General features: G+C 37.9%; 1 protein-coding gene across 1 annotated transcript in view; it reads right to left on the minus strand.

Annotated features, from left to right (window-relative positions):
- Positions 1 to 5,033: 5,033 nt before the first annotated feature.
- The window catches only part of pudp (pseudouridine 5'-phosphatase), a 50,657-nt gene continuing 37,284 nt past the window's right edge, over positions 5,034 to 18,406 (minus strand). The window contains exon 4 of the mRNA XM_079852612.1: positions 5,034 to 7,064. Coding sequence (XP_079708738.1) covers positions 6,888 to 7,064 — 177 coding nt within the window. The 3' untranslated portion in view covers positions 5,034 to 6,887. The remainder of the gene's footprint in view (positions 7,065 to 18,406) is intronic.

An 18,406-nucleotide genomic window follows, 5' to 3' on the forward strand; every position in this document is an offset into this window, starting at 1 on the left:
ATAAAATTAATAAATTGTAGTAAAATAATGCATTATATGAACAATGTGAAATAATTTTGTCATATCTAAAAAAGGTTTTTCTTTATACAATTAAAGCCCCCTGCATAATGACATATTTAAAAGTTTAAATACATTAGTGTTTTTTTTTTTTCTTTCCTTTGAATAACTTCTTCATGCCTTAAAATAGCTTAAATGTAACTGCAGCCTTGCTTCATTTAATACATGGACCCATGAATATGCAAATTAGCCCCGCCTTCACTCAAACACACAAGCCTGGGACTACCTGATCCACTTACTCAACTGTAGTAAACGCTACATGATGGCAAATAGAAATATTTGTTTAATTCAGCCATACATGTTTGAACCAGGAACTGATTCAGAAGAAAAGGAAGATCGATTTATAGGGTCATCTACAAGTCAGTGTATCCGAATGGTAATATGTTTTATCGCTTCCTGCAATGTCGGACACATAATGATAATTTATATGATTAGCCTTTGGCTTGACTACGTTATCAAACAACTATCAACAAGAAGTGATTAATATGAAGCACAAACCAGCAGAGCAGTTCTGACCTGCTCACATGTACAGTAAGAGAAGGAAGGCAGGCTTGCAGACCCAAATATACATCTGTATTTTTAAGAGCACCACCAGCTCTTTTGCTGGCTGAGCAAGAAAAAGTGTCATCTCTTAGACAGGCTTTCTGGTGATGGAGAGAAAGTTATTTAGGTTTTATGTCGTGTAGTGGAAGAGAGACAGAGACAGAAAAACTGTGTGTGACAGAAATGGAGAGTGAGTAACTGCTTATGCCAACTACATGCATGTTTCTCATTCATATGGCAAATTCCATATATACGCCTATACTTAATAGTTTTAGAAGCACAAACCTCAAGGACATTAAATGGCATCAAACTTGTGTTGTGACACCAGCACATGCCTACAAGCAATGTGATGCTAAAGAAACAGCAACACCTCTAAATAGCAAATAACAGTGATCACCCTTTTTTGTGTAAAACTAACTTAAGATTGTATTATTCAGCTCTCAGTAAGCAAAAATAACTTCATAAAATACTGATTTTAACCTTTATAGAGATTCTGCTTTCTCCTCGTAGGAGAAATAACTAATTCGGTAGAAACAATAGTTCAGTCTTAGGCAGCAGGATTGTTGCTGAAATCTTCCTGCATATCTAAATGTGTCTTTTTTATCTCTTCCCCATCATTTCTGCTTCACCACCTGCAGTTGTAATAGAATTTATAATAGAATTCATTCTCTCATCAAGCCTGTATGAATAAAGGATGCTGCAACCTCATGTCTGATTTCTCTGGCTGCTTTTCACTTCCAGAAAAATTGCAAAGCAATTTTTTTTTTTTTTTCATAAGTAAAGGCAGATCATCCAAAGCCTGTGAGCATTTTCTTTCCTTCCATATTGCATGATGCTTTGTGACACAATGTTGTGGGACAAAATATATGATCAGTTGAGAATTGTTGCAATCTGATCTTGGTGATCTCAAGTTTTTGCTTGCAATATTTCATATACAAGTCTGTTTATGAGAGATAGGAGGCTTGTGTAAGTATATGTCATCATTCCTTCTGGATGATTATTCAAAGTGGGTTGGAGACCACATTGAAAATCTTCGAAAATTCGAAGTGTAATATAAACCTGGAAACAAACATTCGAACATGTTCTCTGTTTCAAAACAAAACAAAAGAAAATGTAATTATTATAATAATATATTAAAATAAGATAAATATTGTGTTATACTATTAGTATTTATCATACACTATTTTTGTTGATATATTAAAATTTGATCATTTTAAATTCAATTTCCTTATATTTAAAATGTTCTAAACTGACTATTTTCTTCAAGTCATATACTGGCATAATGACACTATTTTTGGATATTTAGCATGGAGTTCATTTAACTATAATTAACCCCCATGCTAAATGAGAAACTTCACATACTAAATACATTTCAATTAATGTGGTACACTTAGAGGCCTTTAAATCTCAAGAACCCCTATAGTTTTATTTCGTAGTAGAACATATACCCCTGGTTTCACAGACAAGGTTTAAGCCTAGTCCCAGCCTAAAATGCATGTTTGAGCTGTTTTAATTGAAAGCAACTTGCACTGACATGCCTTAAAATATGTCAGTACCATTGTTTTGTCTGAAGATTTTTTTTTTCTTTCTTTCTAAGGCACATTTATAAAAGCTACTTAAATGCCCTAATTGAGCTATGCACTAATCCTGGCTTAATCTAAGCCCTGCCTGTGAAACTGGGCCATAGTGTAATTTCTGAATGGCAGTTTTAGATCATCAGGGACTGTCGGTCTTATCCGTTTTATTTATTTTTTTATTGTAGAGTTTAATGTCCAATAGGGCTTGACAGTCTCTAAGAGGATACAAAAGGCTTTTATGTTTGCTATGAGGTCATCTATACCAAGAATCTCTTGGAAGAGCATGTTCTGCTGGTCTACGTAAGAGCCGGTTCCCTGAGTGTTGATAAAATCCTGACAAAGACTGACACTGAGGATGAATGTAGCCACGCACTCTGCCCCTCTGGCATTGCAGTGAATAGATGAAGAGAACGTGTGAAAAGAGCCATCTCTCCTGGTTTCTGCTCCCTGATCTTTTTCCTATATATCACTGTCACCTCTCCTGCATTCTTTCCAGCAACATTCCCTCTTTCCAGCTCCATTCCCTCTTTTCTTTCCTTATCATTTTGCTTTTGCCATCTTCTCTTTCAGCTTACCTTTTCCATATCTTTACTAATCATGTATTTTCTGTCTCTCTCTCTCTCTCCAACTCTGTCATTTTGCTTTGACCCCTTGTTTCCCTGGCCATTTAAACCAGCCTCAAATAATGCAGACTGACCTCCCTACAGACCTGAATATTATACTCTGCCTACAGGCGGTCAGGTGACAGCCATATTCCTGACCAATCAAAGTATTCCCAGGATGGATTTTCCAGTGCTCCGGTCAGGCAGATGTGGCTCATTTTTACATAAACTGAGGATATGGCCGATGGCCAGCTTAAGGCATCTCCCCCTCTCCGTCTGTTATGCTGTGCATAGACAAATGCAACAGCTTCTACACCAGTGCACAGTGGCACTATGGATTTATGTTATTACGTAATGTGAATATTTTGATTTTTTGGGGGTTTTCATTTCAAGTTCCAATCAGACATAAATGAACTCCTCGAAGCACTGACTTTGTAGGTCAATTAAATTATGAAGTGTTGTGAGGAGTGTGAGGGGCCTGTTAATAAAAATAAATATACAAACGGTTTGCCCATAGGAAAAACACTAGCCTATAATTTAAAGCAGTGGTTCTCAACTCCAGTCCTCGGGACCCGTTGCTCTGCACATTTTGTATGTCTCTCTTATCTGACACACTCAGTTCAGTTCATGGAGTCTCTCTTAACGAGCTGATGATCTGATTCAGGCGTGTTAAATAAGGGAAACATACAAAATGTGCAGAGCAGCGGGTCCCGAGGACTGGAGTTGAGAACCACTGATTTAAAGTAAGTTCTTATATTATGCAAAATTACATGGGAATCATTCCACACAACATCTATGCATTGGGGAGGTCACTCCCGAGTGCTTTTTCAGTCCCAGGTGCTTCCGTCCTGGTTTGTATTGGTTCAGCACTGGCATCATATAGAGTCATATGGTACCAAAACACTTGCACAAGACACTTGCATAAATGTATGATGTTTGTCATGCTTGCGATGTTTCTCATGATGTCTTTTCAAATAAAAGCACCAGCTAAATGAATAAATGTAGATGTAAATGTAAGTATTCCCATGTAAGACAGTTTCTACGCAACATTTTATAAATGAGACCGGCATTTTAAAGCCTGCAAGGTCCAGTCTGCACATGAAGAAACACTGCATATGCAGGTTGTTGCAGTGTTTATGCATGTACAGTGCTTTTTCTTTCTAATCACAGTTGAACGCAAGGTATATCATGAACGTTTAAGGGAAGACAGTAAGAATTTTTAGGACATTTTAATGCAAATTAAATGAGAATTTAAGATCAATCTTACATTTGCAAAGTAAGAAATAATAAGAAAGAAAAATAAATTGTGAGGGAAACAGCTTCAAGCACTGTGATGTGGGGCCTTCATTTATAAAATGTGTGTACGCACAGATTTGAGCTTAAGAGTGTGTGTAGCTAAAATCTACGGCAATGTTCATATTTATAAAAACAGTGGAAAAGTGATTATCGCCATGTCAGGGTCTAAGCAGATGTATGCACTTTTCCTTGTGGCAGAGAGTAGGAGTACTGCAGGAATTTGGAAATCTAAGCAATTCTTGCCGCTCGCCATTATCAAGTAAGTGATTTGTAAGTTGACTGGCACTCTTTATATATTTTAATTACATTAATTAGGCGTCGTTTACAAGGCGGAGATCTGAAACCACTCAGTTGCATACAATTTCAACATCATTTGCGATGTATAAATTTAGAGGTGTACACAAGTTTTTTGACCGCGCACATATTTGTTGAATCACATGTACGCACATTTGACAAATGTAGGACGTAAACCTTCCTACGTGTCTCACATTTGAGACATGTAAGATGATTTCTACGCAACATTTTATAAATGAGGCCGGTGATCAACTGAACTGTATGAATAGTAAAGGGATGGAACATAAAGGGAAAAATGTAAATAAAATACTGATTTGTCTTGTGAAGATAATTTGCTTTTGCCCAAATGAATTGTATCCATAATTTGGATCAATACAAAAATACAGTAAAAATCGAGTTAAAAAATCAATGGTTTATTTTTTAATAAATTATTTATTTAAGAAAAGCATTTAATCTTGTTGATATACATCTATAAATATATCATTAGTCATATTTACCAACATAAAATGCCAAGCAGGGACATTTGTGCACACTTACTGACACAGTGATTTTGAATTAATTGGTCAAATGGACTGTATTGTAATATTTAATCAAAAGTAATAATTTAAAGCCTTAAATTAAAGCCAATTTTAATACTTTAAAATGTATTTTTAAGATGGTCTCATTAAAATAATAAATGCAATAACTGAGAAAGAAAATGCTACAGTATATGTTCATTTCTTCTTTTAGCTTAGATTTATTAGTTGCATGTCATACTCCAATGGGCAGGAGTCATATGGTATTGAAATCAAAAGGGATCAATGAAAACAAGTCGTTTAATTTGTTCAGCTAGACATTTACAAAACATAGAGAGAAAAAATGCACAAAGTGTGCTTCATTCAAGTACTGTATGCTTCATTACAATGGAGGTGCACAGTCTGTATTAGACAGACATATGTATCCACACACAGTGTGCTCACAATTGGCACTACAAGGCCTGCTTCAAATCTCATCCAATCAATCAAACAATCCCCAACATAATTATTGAAACACCATACAAATATTCTCCATGGCAACGCATTTAAATGAATGCACTGCACACAAAAGTGCTTCCAATACACACACAGAAATGTGAGTGTACCAGGGTCAGAAATTAGGAGGCAAAAGTGTCCCATATAACACAGTGACTTTACCTGCCTACTAACTGTTGGTATATTTAGTGATATTCGGTTTTAGGCCTTTTTAATGATCTGTTTGAAGAGTAGAGAGCTGTATAATCTCACACAGGTAACAGGAAATTATTTAAAATGCATTCTGGTAGTGTTTTGTTTTGATTGATCATTTATTTAAATTTCAGTTGAAATATTTAACAAATGGATGACAGGTTTTATTTTTGTATTCAACAGAAGAATTTGACAAATGGGAAATACTTTTATTTGTATTATATGTAATGTTTTATGTTTTATATGTAAACAAACAAACAAACAAACAAACAAAAAAACCTTTATAGCCTTTACTTTTATAGAGGTAAAAATGCCCATGAAAATCAATTTCACCTGAGGAAATATTGCTCTTTAACAAAAAAAAAAAAAAAAAAAAAAAGAAGTTAATTTTTAACACTGGTGCAGTAGTATGCACACTAACAAATGCCCCAGACGCTCACACCCTGAGCCCTGGATCCTTCAGGTGTGAAATGACATGTAAAAGACCTTCATGGAGTGAAAAGTCCTAAAGAAGGAAAAGCTTTCCAGATTACCCCATCTTTACGGATGAAAGGACATGGCATATGCGGAGGCTGGCAAAACCCCTTTTCCTCTTACCAGAGGGGAAGGCTGAAAGAAGACAGGCTTGATGTTGGACAGCGCTGAAGTGAAGTGAGTGAACATGCTAACTCCAGCTCTGTGAGGGCGGACATTGGAAGAAAGATGAAAGACGACTGCGGTCTCGCATCCCCTTTATTGGATTATGCCACATGGTTCAAACTCAAAATCTCTTTGGTATTTTAATAGACCTTTGCAAGGAGGAAAGGTAACACTAATAGAAAACACGACTGGTCGAGTGGGATTGTTAAACCGTCACTTACAGTAAATTTAAACCATGACAGGAAAGTTGTGAGCTTGCATCGAATTTGAGATTTATACATAGAGACACTCGAAACAGTACCAACTGCATTTGAATAAGAAGAAAGAAAGAAAGAAAAATAACACCTTGTAAGTGGTTGAAATGCAAAATGTCAATATGGCCTAATGGTTCAACAGAGGCTAACTGAGCAGCATAATCAAAATTTGCCTCTGTGTCATTCAAGTGGTCAAAGGAATAAGATTGGCTTAAAAAAACAAAAAAAACACACAAAACAATCAGCATTCTGTTTTGTCCCTGAACAGCAAATACATGACTGACAGAAATAATGGTAGAGATTAGTTTCTCCTGGTTTTGATTGCAGAGGCTACACTGCAGCCCGATTCCATAATTATTATTATTTTTTTTTTTAAATTGACAGGATATAGTGGAATTTAAATCACTGCTGTGATTACTGTCCTTATGGGTAGGCTGGAAGACCAAAGAGTTCTGGTCTGAACTCTTCCATGCTTCTGAGCAGCAAGGTGGCCTCCTGGGTGAGGCTGCGGTCCAGGTTATCATCTGGGATCATCACCACCTGCATTCCAGCTGCCAGACCCGCCTTTACTCCATTTGGAGCGTCTTCAAAAACCAGACACTGTGAAGGCAGAACCAGAACAGACTAATCAATTAAAACACGCAAATGTTCAGAGAGATTTGAACTCAGAATTCTGAATAACTGTGTAGAGAGAAGATCTAAAAGCAGAAGATGGAAAAATCCAATACTCGAAATGCAATAGTACCCTACGGTAGGGTAGGGTATTTATCCAAGGATTTCCCTTTATAATACACTGGCAAATGCATCACCATCCTAAACTTATTCTACACTTATATCTAAATATGTTACAATTTAAAAGTAAATGAACATTGTTATGTTCCCTCATCTTCTCCTAATACTTAGTAGGATATTACAGAGCCATATTTTCACGAGCCAATCATCAGTTTAAAATGATTTTCTTATTCTTATACAGACAACTTTATACAGGGCAAAGGAGGTATCAGGGTTAAGGTTTGAAAAAAAAGCTTCAGTGATTTGTTAAAGAGTTTGACAGCTGCTGTCAAGTGCATTTCAGAAGTTTAAATGTCAGGCAATCTCTCTTGATCTAGATCTCTCCCTTTGGTCCTCTCAGTCATTCATTCATAGGATCCAAGTTCAACGAAACCACAACAAAATCAAGTTCAATGAACCACATCGTGGGCAGGAAGTAGCCAAATATCAGCCCACAATGTCACACAAACCATCCTCCTTCCACTCTGTCATAGGGACCATTATTTCCCACTGACAATTTATAAACACCACCATATGACACAGCTTAAAACAGTAATGTATCACGTATACTTGAGCAGGAGTTTTCGTGTTGGTAGTGGATATTCTAATGATGCTGGAATTTGTTATAGTTTTGTTGAGGAGTTCTTATGGTTGTTATCAGTCATGGATCATACAGACGGCTCTGTCAGATGGACACTACAATATTCTATTGCTTTTGCTGGCTTGCTATTTGTTTTCATGAAATCATTATGAACAGAATGCAGACAAATGTGTTCTTGCTGCTGATATACTGTACATGCAGTTGATGTACAGCTGCATAAAATGCAAAAATCTTATGTTACCACTAGACCAACAGGTGACCTTTAAAATCTTGAGACCAATTAAAGGTGCTCTAAGCGATGTTGGGTGACGTCATTTCTTGTTGACATTCGAAGTATTCTCAAACAAAACGGAGGCTAGCTCGACCCTCCCTCCTCCTCCTCCTCATCCCGTCCCCTCCCCCTCCCTTCCGTGCTTTTCCGATGTAAATTCGGGACTTTGCACGTTTCTTCTCCTTTTTCCCTCTTCTTTGCTATCTGTTCATCGGAACGTCGTCTCTTTGGTCGTATGTCGGCCATATCAAAATTCAAGAGAATATAATTCTAACGTTAGTCGTTGTCGTTGTCTAGGACATCTTTCCTCTAGCTAACTTCCCTCATCATGCTTCTCTCTCCTCCACTCCCCACACCCCCCTTCATGTGCTAACCCCCACCCCCAAATCATTCTTGTTGGTTATTGGCTGGAACACTGTTTGTTATGTTTCGTGGTCCAGGCTGGCCCAGTTTGTTTTTGTTGCCGTTTGTGGAGCCTGGACTGTCTTCAGAGACCACTTTTTTTTTACAGTGTGTTCGGGGACAGGCAGCTAGCGGATAGTGAGGAGATGTTTGCTGTATGTGACAAAAAATGTTTCGGCCTAAAAAACGTGTGACATCGCTTAGAGCACCTTTAAACGATAAAGTAATTGTATAAAGGTCAGGAATCTCAGGCTTTACAGGTAATCTGTATTTCAATATTTTCCTGGTTAAAATTTGTGGTCGGTCAGCATTGGTTTGTCAAAGTCAGATGCTGATATCTAAAAATCAAGGCGGCCAATGATCGATTTAATGCTGATAACTAATGCAATTTAATGATAACAAATGAGATGTACACAGAATTACATTGAATTAATTGAATTAATTGCTCTCAGTAGATTTTGAAACAAGGGGGGGACATGCGCTTCCATGCAATCAACCAAGTAAGCATGTTATCTCACACGTTGGTCTATGTAGGGATGCGCCTTAATGAAAATTTTGGGCCGAAACCGAAAATACTGGATGCACTTGGCCAAATACCGAAACCAAAGATGCTTTTAATATTAGACTTTTTTAAATGAAATTAAATAATTGTAATGATACTGAATAAAAAATACAAACCAATAAAATAAAATCACACTTTTATTGAAAGTAACGCTACAATTGGACAAAAATTGGATCAGTGAACGAGGGGGAAGCATCATTAACAGTGTTGCCCAGCACAGCTATAGACCTTATGCACCAGAGAAACAAGGGCGTAGCCATCTTTAGAATATTGTCTTTTAACTTCCGTTTTTGCGGTCGCTCTGAATAATTCTATGGTATTGCTGTCCAGGAGTAATTAGCTTTTGAAGTGGATATACTTAATGTAAAGTTAACGAAAGTTATCATGAGGATTGTAATTTTTAAAGCAGATGTCTAAACAAATGTCAGTCGACCGGGAAGATTTTAAAACGAGCCGTTCCTTCATAAATACGCAAGATCGCTGTGAAAATACAGACCGGAAGACAAAAGACAACGAGTGCAGCCCTGAAAAGGGGTAGGGCTACATAAGGTCTATACCACACCATGTTACAGCACAGTAGGGCTATTGCAAACAGAAACAAGTATACAAATCGAAATTTTATGTCTGCGCGTTATTTGAGCAGACTTTTCCAATGAGTTGAAGTTTGCATGGGCCGTCAGCAACTGAGTGTCACACCGCGCTGTGATGATGGCTAGAGAGAGAGTGAAACATGAGCGCTGAACACTGAGGGGAGGGGCAGCATATATTTTCAGACGTTTTTCTTTTTCGACCAAAAAACAAAAATGCCATTTTCGTCACCTGAAATTTCGGTGCATCCCTACTATCTAGAGTCATAAAAGTCATCAGAGAGTCAGAATGGTTGCTTAAGAGCCACCCAGTACATATAATTAACTCTCAAGAACAGAGACTCCACATTTTTGTCCACTCATCACATGGACGAACAAATAACAAAAAAGGCACTTGATATCCCATGAATGGCCCTAATTGACTGATGTCACTAAGCCAGTTGTATGATGAGTGAAAGTGCCTCACAAAGACCAGCGGAAGCATGGGGCTTACTTTGGAGAGTAAAGCTTAGCTAATTCCCTTGTACCGGGGCACAATTATTTCTAATTACGCAAAGAGCCCAGCAAATGACCCATAATTACTAAGGCACGCATTTTCAGTGAACAAAGAAAAAAAAAAAAAAACACACAAAAAAAAAACCTGGAGGACAAAAGCTAAGCGTAGCACAAATGCTGAATTTTTCGCTGTCAGCAATTTGAAGTGAGCATCTTGTTGGATTAGAAATGGTCCAGGACATCTAACACAAGCGATATTCAGTAATTAGTCATAGCTAGTGTATGAGAAGGCTTAAGATTCACACGTCACTTGAGCAGACAGCTGGGGATGAGAGGGTGAGACGACTGTCTCAAACTCCTCTAATTAAGAGAGTGAATCAGCGTTTTACAGTCGGATTTGCTTCTCACCTCAGAGCATGTGGAATGTTAGAACGTAGATTTTTTGTTACCAATTTTATTTGAAATGTATTACATTAACATAAGAAGAAGAAGAAGAAAATTCTCAAATATATAAATAAAATAGAAGCCAAACTTAGACTTGGTGCAAATTAGGGCTGCAACTAACGATTATTTTGATAATCGATTAATCGGACGATTATTTTTACGATTAATCGATTAATCGGTTTATGTACTTATATTTTAGTTTTAGCCATTTTTTCCCCAAGTAAATTATTAACAAAGGGTCTTTATCATTCAACATAGACTTTTTAGAGATTTTAACCATTTTGCATTGTCATATCCTCATCAAAAACATACTTGGAGTTGTGTTTTATTATGTGTTAGTAATCCTTTGTCGAACTCTTCTGCAATCAAAACACTGACCCATAGGTACTCTAGCAAATTTCACAAAGGAGATTTCAAATGTTTTCACCATGGCAGTCCTTAGGGCTCCTAAAGTAAAGTAGTTTAACATCCCGAACAAAGCTTATTAAGGAATCTTGCAGAACATATTTTCACGAAGAATAAGAATAAAGAATACAGTTGCAGTAAATTGCATTTTATTTTATTTTTTCCTGTAAACACACAGCTTATACCTGGGAAACAGCTTTATAGCTTATGCTGTGAAATCAATCAGAAAGTTGAAAGTAGCTTTTTTTGGTAAATTTATGGTAAACTTTCGTTCCTACCAAAACATTAGTTCTGAGTAAAAATAATGAATTGCAGAGTTTAACCATCATAGAGTTAAAGTGTATCATTTGCTTGTGACAAGTCCTGTCAGTTTAACAGAGAGCCCCGGCCGCGCGCGCGCGCGCACTCACCCAAGCGCTGTCTTGCTCTCTCTCTCTCCCTCGCGCATATTAATCAAAATCAATTGATACGATGGTGTCGGAAAAAAAAAAACCTCTCCAGTGATGAAATGTTTTCTTTGTTGACAATTCTTGTGCGATATCCTAAACTGCCGAATGCTGCTTCGTTCGATTAGTTTCATCTTCCGCTTTTTTCTTTTTCTTTCTCGAGCTGCCATCTCGCTGAATGCTGCAGAGACGCTGTGCGGGAAGCACGTGACATAAAACAAGGCCAGCTATTGGCTATTCGCTACTTCTCCTGCTGTACTGGCTGAGTAAAACCTCCGGTGGATCATTACTGCCACACTTTGGTCACCGCAGATTTAAAATATGCACGAAATGAGCCGCTTACGGCAAATAAAAGTTATTTAGCAACTAATCGATGACTAAATTAGTTGACAACTATTTTAATAATCGATTTTAATCGATTAAATCGATTAGTTGTTTCAGCTCTAGTGCAAATAAGCAATTGGATGAGAAAGAAAATGCTTGAAAATAAAGATAGAACTGAAAGAGTGACACCCTCCATGATATACCCTTTCCGTCATAAATCATCCATCATACACCTCTACAAATCTGTCAATTAGCATTTGCGGCAGAGCGATTCAGGAGCGGAGCTGTGCGGCAAAAACATATAGCTATTTTTATTATGTAATATGTATGAACTTTAACTAGTCAACAAAACATTATATTACACTGTTCTCAAAAATGTGCAGTCCAACTGCCAAATACATTGCTTGATTTGTGCTGTTCTTTTTAATGATTCAGTCAAACTGATTAGCGAAACAGACTTTCCTGATCACAGGAGTCATCAATCTGAGCCTTGGATGAATCGCTCAGTTGCGGTACTTCCTTCCTGGTTTGGATAGCCTAACTCACATACTCAACCGCAAGTTATGTATGAGAACAGTTACTGTGTGTGTACATCTATATCCATATAAGCAGTTCAATATCAAAATAAAAACTTCTAAAAACAAAAACAACACACACCCACAAAAAACTATAAAAATAATTTTACCTTTCATAATAAAGCTGTAGGTAAAAAGGTTTTTGCAGGTAAAAATATTATCAGTGTGACAAACTTACCGTTTTGAATAAAAAAAATATGCAAATACGTGATTTGTACAGAACTGATGAGTTTTTTTTGTGGGCAGGTGGCTGAGGAGCATCTAAATTTTTACAAAAAATAATGGTCAACACACGAACTGGGGAGTTTTTTACATTTATTTAAAAATGCCTTTTGCTTTTTTGTGTTTTGTCTTTTTGATTGCGAGATTGAGAACAGCAACATGAACGCAGAAGCACAAAACAGAAATCAGGGCTTCAACCCAGGTCCAATTACATACAAAAAACAAAACAAAAAAACATTTAGGATGCACTGATGTCTGCTGCTGTACAACAGAAGAAAAAAAAAAAAAACACTAAAATGTCCAAGGCAATAAATTATAAAAACCTGTTGGACTATGGACTTTTGGATCTCTCGCAGCAGATGCCAGCCAACTCACATCTCATTGTTTTTAATGTGAGTTGACGTTGTACTCACCATCACAAAGAGTTATAACAGTAATGGACATTGATGGGGAAGGACTGTGAGCGGTCCTTTCACAACAAAGCTATTGCTAATAATAGTAACCTCCCACAGATAACAAAAACAAAACGAAACAAATTAAATGATTTAGTAAACTGAGATATTCCAGCAGGTAGGCTAGATGTTTACTTGTTTAATTTCAATTAAAAAGCATGGTGGGTTATGAACAAGTGGCAAGGGTGACATAAGAGATCATATTTGGCCCTTCTACAGGATGGCCAAAAATTTCTTGCACGCATACGCAAACGTGCCACACTTAATGACGAGACATGAATTCTAGGATGATGCAAAGATGACCTGACACAGTGGAGTCCATCTACAGTCCAGCGCTCTAGGAAATGTCAGGGGCCAGATGACCATCTCAGCTAAACAACATCGCAGTGACTAACATCACGTGTTATAAAGGGAAGACACATAACTGATGTGTTTCTCAAGCTCACAAGCTACCACACACACAGACTTAAATTAAACTGACAGACTATAAAATGTCTTATTAAATTACCTATCATTGTGAGATCCCACAGAGGGAAGTATGCCTATGAAGCACAACACAGCTCATATGCGCATGGCATGATGCAACCATGAAGGAATACAGTCGTGGTCAGAATTATTGGCACCCTTGGTAAATATGAACAAGCAAAAAAAACTTTTTTTTTTTTTTTAAATCACAAAAACCTAACCTTTCTTTGAAGTAAAACAACAGTTCTTCTGCAGTTATCCAGCTGTGATCCCTGGAGAGTCATTAGCCACTCAAACTATCCACCTCGCCATGCATTAAGACAATATAGAAACACGTCCTCTTCCAAGCAGATTTATAACATTTCCTGTGGACTTCCTGGAACTTCTTAATTATTGCCCTGATAGTGTAAACGGAAATTTTCAGTGCTTTGGCTATTTTCTTACAGCCACTTTATATTTTGTGAAGCTCAACATTTTTTTGCTGCACATCAGAATTAGGCCTATATTAATTGGTTTTACCTATTGTGATGGACAATTAAGGGATTTTGGCCTTTGTGTTTCCTCATATTATATTATTGTGAAACAGGAAATCATGGCTGGATAATTTCATGTTCTTAGTCGCCCTGGTCTGCTAAAAAACTGCTAAACAAAAAGGGGAATGTGGAATGTGGCCGGCAGGAAATGTAGGTGGAGGGAGTGAATGTACAGAGCCGCAGCAAAAAATGGTTGCCCACCGCTCCGGGTGTGTGTTCATGATGTGTGTATGTTCAATACTCACTGCTGTGTGTGTGCGCACTTGGATGGGTGAAATGCAGAGCACAAATTCTGAGTATGGTACACCATAATTAGGCTTAATGTCTTGTCACTTAATATTCACTTAATAAATATACTTCAGAGATATTTTACTCATAATAATTTCTAGGGGTACCAATAATTGTGGCCAACGTGTTTTAGAGAAAAACATTTATTTCATAATATGAATTGTTTAATGGGTGGACAGATGGATGGAATATGGATGGAACAGTAGTGTACATGTACTGATGGAATTTTATATGGATGTATTAGAAAATATTTAAATGGATTGACGTATGGATGGGACATTTTAATGGATGTATGGAATATTTTAATGGACTGATGGGTGCAAAATTGTAATTAAATCAAGAGCATGTGAATCAGAATCTAAGAATTAGCCAATGTGTATCAATACCCCGCCCTTGCGGGTGTAGCTTTTTCTTAGCGAAGAGGTTTTTCATGGTCAGTCGGTCCATCAAGGAAAATTTTACTACATTCAATTCTAGGATAGGGTGGGGTTGGGGTTGTACTGTAGTATGCCCAAGTGTCATGCTAAACAATGCATATGACAAGTAAACAAAATTTAATGGCTCGGCGCTAGTTTCATAAGGCTGTGGTCATTAGCCCAAGTCCATCTGCTCTGATTTAGAGCTAGGGCTGCACGATTAATCGAAAAAAAATCACGATCTTGATTCAAACATAAATGCAATCTCATTTCTTAATGATGGTGATTCACTTCCGTGTATTTCCCTGCATTCAGATCATGCTGTATTCACGCGTTATTGGTCACACTCACACAATAACAAAATAGGGTTGTGATGGCTGACCGACATCACGATAGCCACCATCGTGATGCCACGACCCCCCACCCTGTCAGACCAGCCCAGTTCGTAAAAGGTCACGTATATCTATTGATTCGTGTACACTAGTGGTTGGGAACGGAACCTATGGCTCGCGAGCCATACCTGGCTCTTTGGCAAAAATCATGTGGCTCGCAAGGTCTCTCACCCTTTACCAACAAACGATAAAAAAAATGAAGACACGTCAACAGAGATAGGCTCTCTGCAGAAAAAGCAGCCAATTACAATTCCCTTGTTGTACAATCTACCGAAGTTAATGAAAAGTGTATGATAATAATAATAATAATATTCAAGTTGTACCGGCAAAAATGCGTGTTCTGTTCAGTGCTACTGTTCGCGATTGTCACGAGTCCGCAATCAACTAACCACTTACGTTTCTGTGGTAAATTGTAACAGCTCCTGTACTGGGATTCAAGCAGCGGCAGCTTGTTTAAGGTAATGGCGAAAACCATTTTAGAACAGCAGCGAAAATGTAAAAGTAGGCTATATAAACTTTAATATATCCTTTTATTGAAACGGGTGCTTTGCTGTCCTTTTACTTACACTTTTGCGCAGAGACAATTTTATATCCTATAAATGTGTCATATTTTTGATAATCCCCGCAGATTTCAGTTGATGATTCTGTTTAAAGTTATTAATAACAAATCATGAATGAAAGAGGAAGAAAAGAGCAGAATGTGCTTTATATTGAAAAGAAATATTAAAAGCCTGACAGGATGCTGTGCACCCGCTCCAAGCGCAACACGGACAACAGTCTTTGTCTCCGGTTGCGCGCCTAAACGGCCAAATAAACACAGAAATATTTTAAAATGCCAAGTCGAGTATTCCCGTAAACACAGTAGATAGAAGTACTATGTACATTCTGTGCTAATTGGAGCAAAATGCACAGTTTCTATTTAGTTATTTTTATTTATTATTGTATGTTAATGTTCTCTTATGTTCAACAACATAAAGCTTTAAAATTATTCACTTTAAGGGGTCTAAAATAAAGAAAAGAGACAATTTTTGTTACTCTTGCACTTTATTATACTGAATGTCCTTTGTTTTTTTTGTTTTTTTTGTACTTGAGTGCAATAAAATTTGGTTGAAAAAATTAGAATCGTGTAAGAGAATCATGATCTCAATTCCCATGGAGAAAAATCGTGATTCACATTTTAGCAAGAATCGTGCAGCCCTATATACCGCCAAAACTCAGACATGACAAGGCAGAGATAACAACAGGAGATAGAAGCATGTTCTCATCAAGTGGCTGAGCATGTGAGCCTGATGACTGTACAAATGCCACGTGACTATAGGTACTTGTGAACATATGTACCAGTAAATAAAGTTCTGATGAGACTTTGACAGATTGCTGACAGCATCTTCTAAATGATCAGTGGGCCTGTGGCTGGCCCGAACAGAGATGACGTGTAATGGAGAGAAAGCTGACTGATAACACCCACGCTTGACACAGAGCACTTTATTTGGTCCAAGACGACCAAAACACCATGGCTACTTTTTCACTGTAAAACTCAAAACATCATTGGATAAATGCAATCTTCACCCATGACTGCCTTGGACTCAAATGGCCTGTTCTACCAAATATGAAAAATCATTTTTAATAGAACCCTCAGAGGTCGGAAAGGCATCTTGGTCAGCATTTTTGTTTTTTATAGACGGCAGTTTAAATAGGCTTTCACAAGTTCTGTGCTTGATGACAACGTCTATTCAAAAAGCACTAACTTAATTTCTCCATAGACATATCTCTACATATTTCAAGAGATTCAGCAAACGACTGGGGCCCGTCGTCAGATGATATATTTGGCTTAATCGTAAACTACATTTCTCAACACCCAGTTGGCATGTTCTTCAGAGGGACTTGGGTGGGTGATCGATACAGCAAAGCACCTCAATAAACTCACACACACCACTTCTTCAGCCCACTCACACTTTTCATGAGGTCTTGAACTCGGCACTGTCTACTCTCTGCACAAAGCTGTGGTTTGATAAAGTGCTAAGAGGGATTGTGAAGCACTGCTTGGTTAAGGAAGATCCCAGTATCAGTCTGACACACAGACATAAGCAAATAAACACGCACGCACGCACACACACACACACACACACACACACACACACACACACACACACACACTAAAATGCAATATTACAGACTTCAGCAAGTCATAAGAGTTAAAGGAACACTGCACCGTTTTTTGAAATAGGGCTTATTCACCTTCTTTCCTACATTTAGATAGGTGGGCAAATGCATTTTTGTCTCAGTGCATGCATTGTTTTAGTTTGACAGGGTCGGTGCTAGCTTAGCTTAGCTTAATGAATGGAATCCTTTGTTGCCAGCTAGCATGTCCTGAGTAAAAGTGATAAAAAAACAACAACAAAAAAAACACCTAATTACTTCGTGTGGCCTGCGTATTCACAACGAGTACAAATAGCGATGCAGATTAATACTAGGCGATTTCCTAGGCAGATATTGACTTGGGACTATATTAGCGGGAAGCACTGCTACTTGGGCGCAGAGATATCACGCAACACATGAAATCCCACGACTTCAGTCAACATACCGGCGTAAATAGTAGCTGGCTATTTTTCCTACAGTACATGAATGGCGATGAACATGGCTGATTTTGTGAGAGACGAAGAGGGTGACTTCTCAGACAGTCAAGATAAAGAACCATACCTCTATGAACCAGAGTTTTCAGAAGATGAGCTGCGTGCTTTGGAAATAGAATGACAGGAGGAGGAGGTTGCGATCGCTCAACAGCCTGAGGACGTGAGGATGAGAGCCAACACAAACTGGTTGTGTGAATGTGGGGGAATATGCCAATCTATGTCGACTGAAATAGAGTGTCTGTGCTGTGGCGAGTGGGACAAGTTACTGCCATCGATGACCAGGCTCAACACGTCAGATCAAGATGAGCGTGCCCGCAGTTGTGTCACAGCTACCGAGGATTTCACGGCGTTGATCAAGATGAGCGTGCCCACAGTTGTCGGCAGTCCTCGATTTTTTTTTCCGGTGTGATAAAGTGAACTGGAAAAAACGCCCCACACCGAATGGACCAAATGGACAGCTGTCCACAGACTAAGTGATTATTTTAAACATGACGCATGTATAGATCGACCCATATTATACCTGTATTCACATTCACATATTATACCACATATTCACATTCAAAGTGTTGCGTGATATCTCTGCGCCCAAGTAGCAGTGCTTCGCCTGTGCTTCCCCCTAATATAGTCCCAAGTCAATATCTGCCTAGGAAATCGCCTAGTG

Source organism: Squalius cephalus (genome assembly GCF_949319135.1).
Source record: "Squalius cephalus genome assembly, chromosome: 2".
NCBI lineage: Eukaryota > Metazoa > Chordata > Actinopteri > Cypriniformes > Leuciscidae > Squalius > Squalius cephalus.